The following is an 11,998-nucleotide window of genomic DNA, read 5'->3' on the forward strand; positions in this document are numbered from 1 at the left end:
CATGTGCGCCCAGGTGTTCTTAATGTAATTGTGCAAGTGCACCCAGGTGTCCTGGGTTATGGACTTAAGTATAAAGAACTAAGGGCTCTGATACCTGGTGCTCCGGACACTCCGGGAAGTCACTAGGGTGGCAGCTCCTAGCTCTGAATAAAGCCTGTTATTTCTTCACCCATGGCTCCCAGGGCCTTTTCCTATCACCTAGCTTGTAGACCTGCGTGTGGAGGGTTTGCGACCCAGTCTGGACAACGGGCTCGAGGGGTCTGTGAGCCCTAGCCCTCGCTTTACAATCCTTCTCCATCTGGCCCCTGCTGAGTTTCCCATCTTATTTCTTGCCACTTCTTCTCACTCTGTTACCTGCTCACCTGTACTTTCTGTTTCTCTCCTCCTCCTGGGCTTTAAACACGCTGCTCCCTCTGTCTAGAATACTTTGTCTGTCCTCCACTCCACCAGATTCTCTCCTGTTCACCCATCAGATTTCAGCTTAGAGGTCACCTGCACAGGGAGACCTTCTATACTCCCCAGACTATCTTGGGACCCCTTCTATCACTCCCACAGCACGTCTATGTCTTCTTTCTCTCTCCTGAAGTTACCTGTGTAACGTCTCCATTTCCTTTCTTCATCCACAAGGACTATCTAGCTTGTTACTGCTGTTTTACCAGCACCCAGCACAAAACTACATCACAGTAACTGTTAAATGTTTACTAAATAAGTGAATTCTGCTAAAAATGTTTTCTAAAGTCCCAACTCTGTAATCTATAACAAATTAGATAACCTGTCTGAGCCTTAGTTTGCTCAAGTATGAAATGGGGATAAAAATGATACCTACCTTAGAGGGTTGTTTTGAGGATTAATGAGATATGTTGGTAAAGCACTTAGCACAGTGCTGGGACATAGTAAGCATTTGATTAATACGTACTTAAAAATAAAGGCTTTATCAATTCACACTCACACCAACAGATTTTGACACTACCCCTCTTTACCCTTTCCAACATCTAGTATTGTTTTAAATGCTTTTGTAAAGATTATAGGTTCAAAGAACAGCATGTCTTGGCTTTAAACCAACATGTATTTTCAAGCCCACAGCTTTTGTTAGTAAGATGGCTGCACCATGCCAGGAACGTCATAAAGCAAATATTCAGTGCTCCTGTCTTTTCCTGTCACTGCTTATGAGCAAAGGAAGTGGTATCTGAGAAAGAAGCCTACAACGTGGAGGAATATTGTACATGGCCCAGAGAGCTAAATGGCAAGTGTTCTTCATAGCACCTTCAGGTTTTGCCAGAGTCCTCTTGCTTGTCGTTATGGGAAGACTGTGAGACCCAGCTGTCCTCAGCCAACCCAGGTGGAGGCCTCTTCCTTGAACGTTTCCAAGTGACGTAGAACCCACAGGCTCAGAGGCCCCTTTACGCTTCCTGTGTGGGGTTCAGAAACCTGCCTCCCCTCCCAGCCTCAGCTTCTTACTTCAGAAAATGGTGAGTCTCCCTCTTATAAAGCCCCCCTTTTAACCCTAGCATTGACAGCAATGGCCCCAGGGTGCTCATCTCTAGCAGATGTTTTGAAAAAGTACTCTGGTTTCTTTTTCAGAAGTAATAAGCTGACTCGTCTCCGCCATCTTAGTAGAGTAAGCGTCCAGCCAGAGAAGGATGCAGTCGGCCGCTCTCTGGAGAGTTCTGGGACTCTGCCTCTTGTCAGGTGAAAAGGATGGAGTGAAAGGGGGTGGTGTTTCTCCAGACCATTGGAAGGCTCACAGCCCTACCTTGTGCTGCCCAGTGGTAGCAAGGAGCCTCAGTTACCAGATGTAAGGAACTGTTTGTGCTATGTTAGCGGAGGGAATGAGGGCTTGAAGCTAACAAAAAAGATATGCCCCAGAGGCGTGGGAGACTGTTCAGAGAACAGCCAAAGAAAAGCAGTTGGGATGATCATATCTATTGGGAGCAAAGAGGTCTCTCTGTCTCTGAGAACAAGCTCATTCTGTCAGTGAACTTACCCCAGCCCTCAAGAACAAACACAAAAGAGATTAGAAGAGCTAAGCTACTCCTCTTGTTTGGGAGACCAAATAGTTGAGCCCAAACTCTGCACAGAGCATATATAGTAAGTTCAGTATCCTTGAGACAATAAAACACCTCGTAATTTTCTGTCCTTTTCAGATGACCAAGATCTTTCGATTAGTTTAGTCCTTTTTGAAGTAAGGTGGCATATAAATTGGTAAATAATGTTTTGTTGTTGTTTTGTTTGTTTGGTGGCTGGCCAGTACAGGGATTGAACCCTGGACCTTGGCCTTATCAGCACCACGCTCTAACCAATGGAGCTAACCAGCCAGACCCATAAATTGGTAAATAACCAAGAGCATTTTCATGTCTTGTATGAGATAAATAATGCCAAAAAAAAGCTTCTATTTACTGAGTACCAGATACTATGTAGAGAAAAAATTCTTTACATGTGTTAAGTGATTGAATCCTTACCTGCGTCTTGGAAAAGAGGTGTTGTATCCCCGATTTTACAAATGAAGAAATTGATACTCAAAATTAAGTAACTTGTTTAAAACCAAACAGCAAGTGTTAAAGCTGATCTGGGAAACCAGGATTGTCTGTCTACAAGCCTGTGCTGGTAGGCAAAATGGCTCATGATGGTTTTATTAATTTCAAAGACCTAGAAAATGCTATCACAGCTGAGGCTCCTATCTCAGAGCCACAGCCATGATGTCTTCACTTCCTGCTTCGTCTTGGGTTTCTCGAGCTTGAATGTGCACACAAATAACCTGGGGATCTTGTTAAAATGCAGCATCTGCTTTAGTAGGCCTGGTGTGGGGACTGCAATTCTGGATGTCTAATAAGCTCTCAAGTTTAGGAATCTGCTACTGGTCCAGGGAACACATTGAGTAGCAAGGGGCAGGGTGTGACTCTCACAGGGAGTAGCCAGGCGTTTCTTAGAGGCCTATGGTATAAAGTATGCTTTTCCTTAAAAAAGAAAGAAAGACTCTAAAAGACCCAAGCTCCCTTAGAAATTTGGCATCGCGAGAATGTGCTCAAGCTGCTCTGGGGATAAGATGGTGGTGAGAGTGTCTCACCCAATGTAGAGGCTATTGGTAAAAGAAAGGTCTGGGTATACAGAAAACTTTAAGGCAATGCCAGGGAAGCCGGTCACTGTAATGAATCAAGTTATTGCAGAGTGAGGGACTCTGGAGGGCCCAGTGGAAAAGTGATCAGTCTCTTCAACACAGACTCTAGCAGATGAGTAATCAGGGTTTTAAATATTTCCATCTCCGTCTCAAGCAAAAAACAAATGGAAAAAATGAACCATCAGACAAGCAGGAGCCAGAGATGAAACAAGAATCCCAGCATTTGTACACAACCAAGAGCTTGTTTTTCTTCCACAGAGACCAATTTTCAAAATGGAGGCGTGGTTACAAAATTCCTTTGCTATTTCTTCAGTTGTCCAAAAAGCAGCCCCAACTTTTTCTTATCTCTGCTTGTCAAATATTGTGTGTTCATGTTTAATGCTAGATGCTCCTTTGCTGCTTCCTCCCAAATTGACCAGGAGCTCTTTAGTCAAAACCCAACAGTAGGTGTCACTTTTCTGAGGTATAGAAATGACTGTGATCTAGAGGTGGTTGGGAAGGATTTTAGATGTTCATAAATGGTCAGACTGGACCACAGCCCTTTTTCTGTTTGGAATTGCAGGCACCCACAACATTTACTAACTTTTTCTTCCTTATTATTTATTTTCTAGTTGGCGCTTGGGGACAAGAAGGTGAGATATGCTTTCTTTCTTTGTTATGAAATCAGCCCAGCATATTTTGTGTTCATGAGTGGAGCTTTCTCTAGGCCTCCCACAGAGCTTCCACAGAGACCATCTCCTCCTTTGCCTTCTCCTCAAAAGTCTAGAGACATTTCTTGCCCAGAAGAGGGAAACAACAGAGATCATAGGAAATAATGAGTCTTAACTATTCAAAAGAAAAATTGAGATTGTTAAATTAAGTTGAAAGTGCCAACAGTTTCCACTTGTTTGCATTTCATATTTGATGTGAGATTTTGTAGAGGGTACATGGCCAGAATGCACGTACGGGGTTACACTGGATAAGCCTGTGGGGCAACATTTGGGTGCACATTCCGAATTGCATGTCTGAATACTCTGAATATGTGTGTACATGTGTGTTCATGTGTGTGCATGTGCATATGAGTGTGCCTGGCCTGGACTTACTTTCTCAATCACAGCAGTAGAGTCAGGAGTGTCTCAATATTGGAAGCCTCTCTGTTGAATCAGCTCCTCCAAACTGAGTGAACTAATGTTGTGTTTAAAGGCAACCACTGTGCCAGTCTATATTCTGCTGCACTGCCTAATTTGTAGTGTCCTTAGGAGCCATTTTTGTAAATAGTCATCAGATACTTAATGTAGGATGTAAGGCCCCAACCAGCTTTTCATATACAGCCAAGAGAATTTGAAGATCCATTGTTTTCTAAAAGTTGAAGGAAGAGTCCTAACCCAGGAGGGCAGGGTCTGATCTTAGTTGCTAATGGGAATATTACTAATGGCTTCTTATCGTTTCCTTTTCAGAGGGTGAAGAATATGGTAAGAGGATTTTCACTCTATATGACTTCTTTTCAAATGTGGAGAAAATGGTCATAGTGGACAATCACCATAATAAACAGTGAGAACTAGAACTATTAGAGGGAAAACACAATTATCTTTCAGTAGGATCTGTGTGAGATATGCCTGTATTTGTTGCTAGCTGTCATGTCATGATTGTAGCTATGCACGTATGTTCAGGGAAGAATACACATGTGGGTGTGGGTTAGAGCTACCATGCATTTCTGTAGAAACCATGAGATCTTTGAAGGCAGAGACCATGTCTCGCCTGGCCCAGTGTCTGGCACATAGTAGGTCCTCAATGAATATTTTTGAATGAATAAGTAAACGAATATGTGATGCATTGCCAATTCCATCCCTTCAAGAAGCTGATGGTCTTGGTGAGAGACAAATAATTGATAATATAGTATGTTGCATGCTGTGATGTGGGTAGATACAGAGTAAAATGAAGCATAAAGGAAGGAGGGATAACTCTACAGAGTGTAGTTGGGGAAGGTTCCCTGCAGTAGGTAATTCTTGAGCTGAGTTTTCCAGGATGAGCTTGTATTTTAGGGAAGAAGAATATTTTAGGCAGAAGAAATAAAGCTGTATAGTGTGGGGTTCCAAGTCTAACTCTGAAGCTAGACTGCTGTGTTTAAATCTTGGCTCAACTCTCTACGTACTGGGTTTCTTTGAATAATTTACTTAACTTCTCTGTGCCATAGCATCATAATGTATAAAATGGAAATAATAATGATACTCAGCTTGTAGGGTTGCTATGAGGATTGAATGAGTAACTCATTTATGGCACGTGGAAAATTATCTGACATACAGAAGGCAGTAGGTAAATTTTAGCTATGATTACATGGAAAGCACAGAGACTATAGATAATAAGTATTAAAGTCTATTAAGCATGTATGTTCTAGGTATTGCCCTAAATATTTTATCTGAATTTCCTCATTTTATTCTTTTAACATCCCTGTTCTACCAATAAGGAAACAAAGGAAACTTAGAAAATAAATAGTCCAATCACAGAGATATAAAAGCAGATTTATATGATACCAAAGCTCTCATTGTCTTAACAGTTATGAAATACTATCTCTGGATGTCTATGAAATCTTTGTGAGCACACTTATTTCTAAGCATAGACATCTAGGCCTTCATATAAGCATGTATAAGTCTAAGCTCTGCTACTGAATTTATGCCAATAAAATTATGAGCAATTTTCTTTACATTTCTTTTTCAAACAAACATACCAAGTCGAGAATAATGTCTACTTACTTTTACATCATTTTATTTAGAATTTCTAGTTCATTTAACATTTCTTGGAAACATCAGTGTTGAAAAATTATAAGTCAAAATTATATCAACTATTCATTGCCATTATACTCAACTCCCAATTATTAGCAGGTGGAAAAGCCTGGAAAATGATTTGTTTACATTCTGTGCATTCTCACCCAGAGGGCTGCCTGAGCAACTGGGACAGAGCTCAGTTCTGTTCTCCAGAAGAGAACTTGGATAGCAGGACCCCAAGAAGGAAAGGAGGAAAGGAACTAACATTTTTCTTGAGCACCTGCTATGTGCCATCCACTTTTACCTTCATAATCCATTTAACTCTCACAAAAACTCTGTGAGGTGGGTGTTTTATCTCCATTTCCCTGATGAAGAAATTGAGGCTCAGAGAGGTTAAATGACTTTCCCTTGGTCACACAGACTAGGATAGATCTGGGGATCAAACACAGGGCTTCTAACTCTGAGTCCCGTGCTCTTACCCCAGTAGCATGCTGTCTCAGAGCAACACTGCCTCTCCCCTCTCCCAGCTGTCATGTCCAGGCTCTACCATAGCCAAGTGCTGCCTAGTGTTATAGCCATATGTCTTCCAAGAAACAAGGATGGACCCCCAGCCCCATATCCCAGGGCAAAAATGACTGCTGTGGGGAATGTGACTGGATCCCCAAATTACATTAATGGATTATTAGTTGATTTCAGTCATGCACACCAATGGTCTCTTCCTCCAACAAAAATAGTCGAGAGTTGATTATACTCAGAGATAATGTAAAGTCAAGTCACTTTTTATTGGAAGAAGCATTCCCTTAAAATGTGTAGAGTGCTTCACATCATTTAAAGGCAATGAGAGAGAAAACTGTATGGAATAAGAAGAAAGATGTTCGATTTGTATTATGAGGACTCTGTTAGTAACAGAGAAAGAATTTCTTAATAACGAGAAATATTTAAGCCCAAGAACCAGTGATTCAAAAGTGTAGATGTCTTTATCTCTGGGAAGACCCACTCATATTATGAGTATCTGGAATATGGTTCTGGCTAATACAGAAGGATAAGCTTGAAGACTCCTAGAATTTTTCAGCTGTAGGACTTTAAGACTTTCTGAGTTTCAGTGGGTCTGGGTCCAGGAGCACATGCTGGTATATTCTCAATTAGATGCATCTGAGTTATATCTATGAGCGTATCTCATGGGCTAAGCACATGTCTAACCTTCAAGGCTTGGGGCTCCCTAAATGATGAGTTCCTCTTTGGGAATTCTTAGAGGACAGTGTCTGGTCCCACTAGGAAAGTTTTACCTACAATTTAAACTTAAACCAGGATATTTTCTTACCACTTTTACCTTTTTTTTTATTTTCATATGATTTTATACAGAAAAGTGAGTTTATTGGTCTTTTATTTCTGCCCAGTCTGGGGGTACAGATTGGTGGGTAAAGGAGAAGGGACTGATTGAGGGGATTAACCCCCAGAACTGAGATCCTCCAACATTACATTTTCAACCTCCATTTTAGAAAGGTTCTACATAGGGACTTTTATGGGGTTTTCTTTACATCCATCCCCCCTTCCCAAGTCCCCACGTCCCTGCCTAAACCCTGAAGCCACCTTTCAAAATGTTCTCTAGCCCCCCTCCTCCCACATGTCCCCCTCTTCCCCACTCTCTAGCCAGTAGAGCTCCCCTCTGACAAGCAAACCTAAGACCCAGATGACCGATGACTTCCTGCATTTGATTGGTTCTTTTGATACTAATCTGCCTTTTCTGAAGTTTTCCTGATGTCTCTCTTCTATTTCCATTCTCTTCTCTCCAATTCCCCAGCATATAAAGTCTCCATCTCAGGAATCAGAGTAGAGCTGACATGTCCTCAAGACTATGAACCTGACACACAATGGGAAAAAAATAGTATAGAAGTACCCGGTCATCATAAGGAGCAGCTATTACTAGAGAATTTTTCAGAAATGGAGGACAGTGGTTATTATGCCTGCTACATGAAAAACATGCCGAAGAAACATCATCTCTACCTGAGAGCAAGAGGTAATACAAGTCTGCAAAGCAAGTGCCATGAGGTTGTCTGGGAAGGACCATTTCGAAATGGCATTTTCAATTATTTTCCCTACCCCAACTCACAGTCCCCTGGTATCTTTATACTTCCTTCTGCACTCAGTCCTGGGGCTCTCTGGTGCCACACAGCACCAGTATTTTCTGGAATATAGTTAAATACCAATATGGGGCTGTCTGGGTAACTTCAGTCAGTGATAGATCTAAAATAGCAACTTCCCAAGTGACAGGATTGGGTCATTTGCATCGTATCACACTCAGAATGATGGCACACCAGTATGAGGTTATCTGATGCTTTATCCAGAGATAAATTCTTCAGAAGGACTTGCAAAGGAGACTCAAAGCCACTACAAAAAGTTACATAGGCTAAAGCATGCTAATAAAATAATAATATAGCTAACATTTATTGAGTGCTTATTAAGTTCCAAGCGCTGTACCAAACACTTGCCAGATATTTTTTCATGTGATCCTCTCAACAACCACATGAGTTAAGTACTATTTTATTCCCATTTCTTAGATGAGGAAAAAGAGGCTTTTTGAGTTGAAAATACATTTCATGATTCTCACAGCTGGTGAGCAATAAATCTGGGCCTTGAACCCAGGACTGTTTGACTCCAGAGTCTTGATCCACAACCCCCACACTTTGCTTCTTGTTGTTGTTATAAACATATTGAAAGGGAGGACTGGCCATGGCAAGCATGTGAGTATTGAGGGGACGGTCACTTTCGTTTGTTCCTTCCTCATCCCCATGTCCTGGTGTTTTCCTTTCCTGGTGATTCCTCCTCTTCTCCCCATCCCCATCCCCCGCAGTGTGTGAGAACTGCATTGAGGTCGATCCAATGGCAGTGGCCACAATTATCATAGTTGACATCTGCATCACTCTGGGCTTGCTGATGCTGGTTTATTACCGGAGCAAGAATAAAAAGGCCAGCGCCAAGCCTGTGACTCGAGGAGCAGGTGCTGGTAACAGGCCCAGAGGTAAGACCGTGGAGTTGGGTGGGAGGAGATTCCTGCCAAGGGGGATGTCCTGCCTGGGCCAGGGTGGGGAGCAAGTCCACAGCTAGGTCAAAACAGCTTCTATAGAACATTCACTGTGATGCTAAGATCTCAGGAAGGTTTCAAATCTCAGATCACTCCTCTCCTTCCCACCCTAGAAAAAGTTTATTAAGGTGATGGGCTTCCTCAAATGCCTGTCAGTGCTCTGGAATAATCAGATTCCATCCCCGAGCTGTGGGAAGAGAGACTCTGGGTTGTTAGTTCCTGCCTTTCCCTCTTCCTTCCCCCTTGGAAAGAAACAATGGAAGGACCTTGAGCTGAGGAAAGTCAGATAATGATGAGAACAGTGTGGGGGTCCTGGGAGATGGGATGAAAGGAAGGAAAGAGAAAGGGTGGCTGAGATGGGAACAGGGAGAAGTAGAGGAGAAAACAAAGAGGTTTGCCAGGTCTTGAGCCAGGTCTCATTGCCACAGTCAGTGCTGTAAGATTGACATTCCCTCATGAAAACAAATGCTTCCCCCCCCCCACCTTTGCAGGACAAAACAAGGAGAGGCCACCACCTGTTCCAAACCCAGACTATGAGGTAACAGGGGACAGAGTGGGCCAGGAAGCAGGGGAGGGTCTTCTGGGGGGAGTTGGGAACAGGTGGGATTGTCCATTTTGTCTACCAGATACTTCACAGACCCTCACTGAGGGCTCCCAGGACAACACACCATGTGCCACTCTGCCTCCTTCATGGTAGAACAGGACCATCTCCAAGGCTGCATGGTTTCCACAACCACGGAGAGGTGGGGGGAGGGGGAGTAACACACCATCCTCTTTCTCGAGCCTGTTCATTGGCTGAGATACAGCCATCAGAATACCATATATGCAGATTCTAACACAGTAAATTCAGGACTCATGTCCACCAGCATGCACCAGTACAGACTTATCACTTATTAAAATATTAAAATCCTTCATTGGCAAATAGCCCCACGCCTCCTCCATTCTGCCCCACCCTTCACACACACTGCCAGACATCACAGCCCCTCCCCCATGGGCTACCTCTTGATTTAGGGTAACTAAAGAGTTAACGCCTGGCATAGCAGAGGACCACCAGGACTGTTCTAATTGGATAGTATGGGTGCACTACTAGTTGTTAAATATTTTGAATATCACATCTGGATAAACTCAACAGATATCTACTTATTTGAGCACCAGCCAATCAGCTGCTATTTATTTTTGCATGAGTGACTTCATTTAACCCTGAGAAAAGCCCTGAGAGGTGGGTCTTTAGATTCCCATTTTTGAGATGGAAAGATGAGGCTCACAGAAACAGGGGACAGGCTGAAGTCCCCTGTCTGTCCATGCCAAGTTAGAATTTGGACCTGCCTCCTGCGTCCAAGTCCAAAGTTCTTTCCACTGCACTAAAGCCTCGATCTTCAGTGTCTTTTCTTTCTTAGGAGGTACTTCCTCCCACCCTACTGATCACCCCCTCTCTATTCCACCCCCAGCCCATCCGTAAAGGCCAGAGGGACCTGTATGCTGGCCTGAATCAGAGAGGCATCTGACAACTCTGCAAGACACTGCCTCCCACTGGCCCAGGTCTGGCTCCTCTCTGGGCACCCTGCTTCTCCCTGTTCCCTGGACACATCGAGGACCCCACAAGAAAACTGTTTCTCACCTCATGGTGAACTCACACCCTACAGCCATGTCCCCAGCTCCCTCACTCCTGCTTTCTCTGCTGGTGCCCAGTCCTAGAATATTGCTGCTTCATTGTCCTTTCAAACATCAAGGCTAGTTGCGCCCTCACACCTGGCAAGCCCTCCTGGAGGGATATTTATTTCTATCATTCACTCCCCATCAACTCCTCCCTTTTCCTAAGGATATTACTTCTCCCTTCAGTTCCCTCCTTTTCCTGCGTATAAGTTGTCCTCCTCCCTAACTATTCCATCTACCCTTCTATTTTTCCAGCTCTGTTTTTTGCAACCTTCTCTGGGGATGGATCGGGTAAATGTTCACAGAGGTTCTGCCCCATTCACAGGTCCTGGCCCACAGCCAGCCCTGTGCTCTGTCCCCTGTCTCCACTGTAGGCCACCTGATGGTTATTTGCATCTTCCTGAATGGGCTAGGCTCCTCTCAGCTGAGAGAGAAAAAAATAAATAAAATGTACTTGGCTGAAAGAGTCGTCCCACTTTTTTGTGAGGTCCTCAGAGGCTGCCATGTTTCCTAAGACAACTCGGGTCCTCCCTACCTTTGATTATATTCTTGGCTATGATCCCAAATGCAAGCCCGACTTGTTTTCACAGCTGCTGAGGGCATTATCTGAAGCTCTCTTTGGAGAAGATGTAAGGGAATAAGTAAAAGAGAGAGGAAGAAAGAAAGAAAGAAAGAAAGGAGAGCAAGAGAGAAAGGGGGAAAGGCGGGAGAGAGGGAGGAAGGAAGGGAGGGAAGGATGGAAAGGAAAGAAAGTTCGACCAACCTCTTGGAGGAAAACATCGAGGGTGGCAGAGGGGGACTCATGGGTCCCCAGTGGAGTGGTCAGTTCAGCAAACGCGTGAGACAGAAACAGGCCTTGGAAAGCAGATGAGGGTGACAGAAGAGAAGCGGGGAGAGGTAACGGGGGTTGGGGATGGGACGCAAGGGGCCAGGTAGAGCCGCTGAGCCGGGGCTGGGGGAGGTGGGGAAGGAGGCGCTCGCCAGCGGGCACACTCCAGGCGGCAGGGAGGCGGCAGCCGCAGCACAGCAGCACAGCCGCACAGCCGCACAGCCGCACAGCCGCACAGCCGCACAGCCGCACAGCCGCACAGCCGCACAGCCGCACAGCCGCACAGCCGCACAGCCGCACAGCCGCACAGCCGCACAGCCGCACAGCCGCACAGCCGCACAGCCGCACAGCCGCACAGCCGCACAGCCGCACAGCCGCACAGCCGCACAGCCGCACAGCCGCACAGCCGCACAGCCGCACAGCCGCACAGCCGCACAGCCGCACAGCCGCACAGCCGCACAGCCGCACAGCCGCACAGCCGCACAGCCGCACAGCCGCACAGCCGCACAGCCGCACAGCCGCAGAGCAGCACAGCCGCACAGCAGCACAGCAGCACAGCACCACAGCCGCAGAGCAGA

The 11,998-nt window shown here is 44.9% G+C and overlaps 1 protein-coding gene across 1 annotated transcript; it reads left to right on the forward strand.

Moving 5' to 3' along the window:
- The first annotated feature begins 1,395 nt into the window (after window positions 1-1,395).
- Window positions 1,396-11,055, forward strand: CD3E (CD3e molecule, epsilon (CD3-TCR complex)). Its single transcript, XM_008574915.1, has 8 exons — window positions 1,396-1,469; window positions 1,582-1,689; window positions 3,727-3,747; window positions 4,552-4,566; window positions 7,658-7,873; window positions 8,708-8,875; window positions 9,430-9,476; window positions 10,387-11,055. Exons 2-8 carry the CDS (start codon window positions 1,641-1,643, stop codon window positions 10,441-10,443), a joined length of 573 nt encoding a protein of 190 aa, XP_008573137.1. The 5' UTR covers window positions 1,396-1,469; window positions 1,582-1,640; the 3' UTR covers window positions 10,444-11,055.
- Window positions 11,056-11,998: the final 943 nt, after the last annotated feature.

Source organism: Galeopterus variegatus, unplaced genomic scaffold, assembly GCF_000696425.1.
Source record: "Galeopterus variegatus unplaced genomic scaffold, G_variegatus-3.0.2 Scaffold1119, whole genome shotgun sequence".
In the NCBI taxonomy this organism is placed as follows: Eukaryota; Metazoa; Chordata; class Mammalia; order Dermoptera; family Cynocephalidae; genus Galeopterus; species Galeopterus variegatus.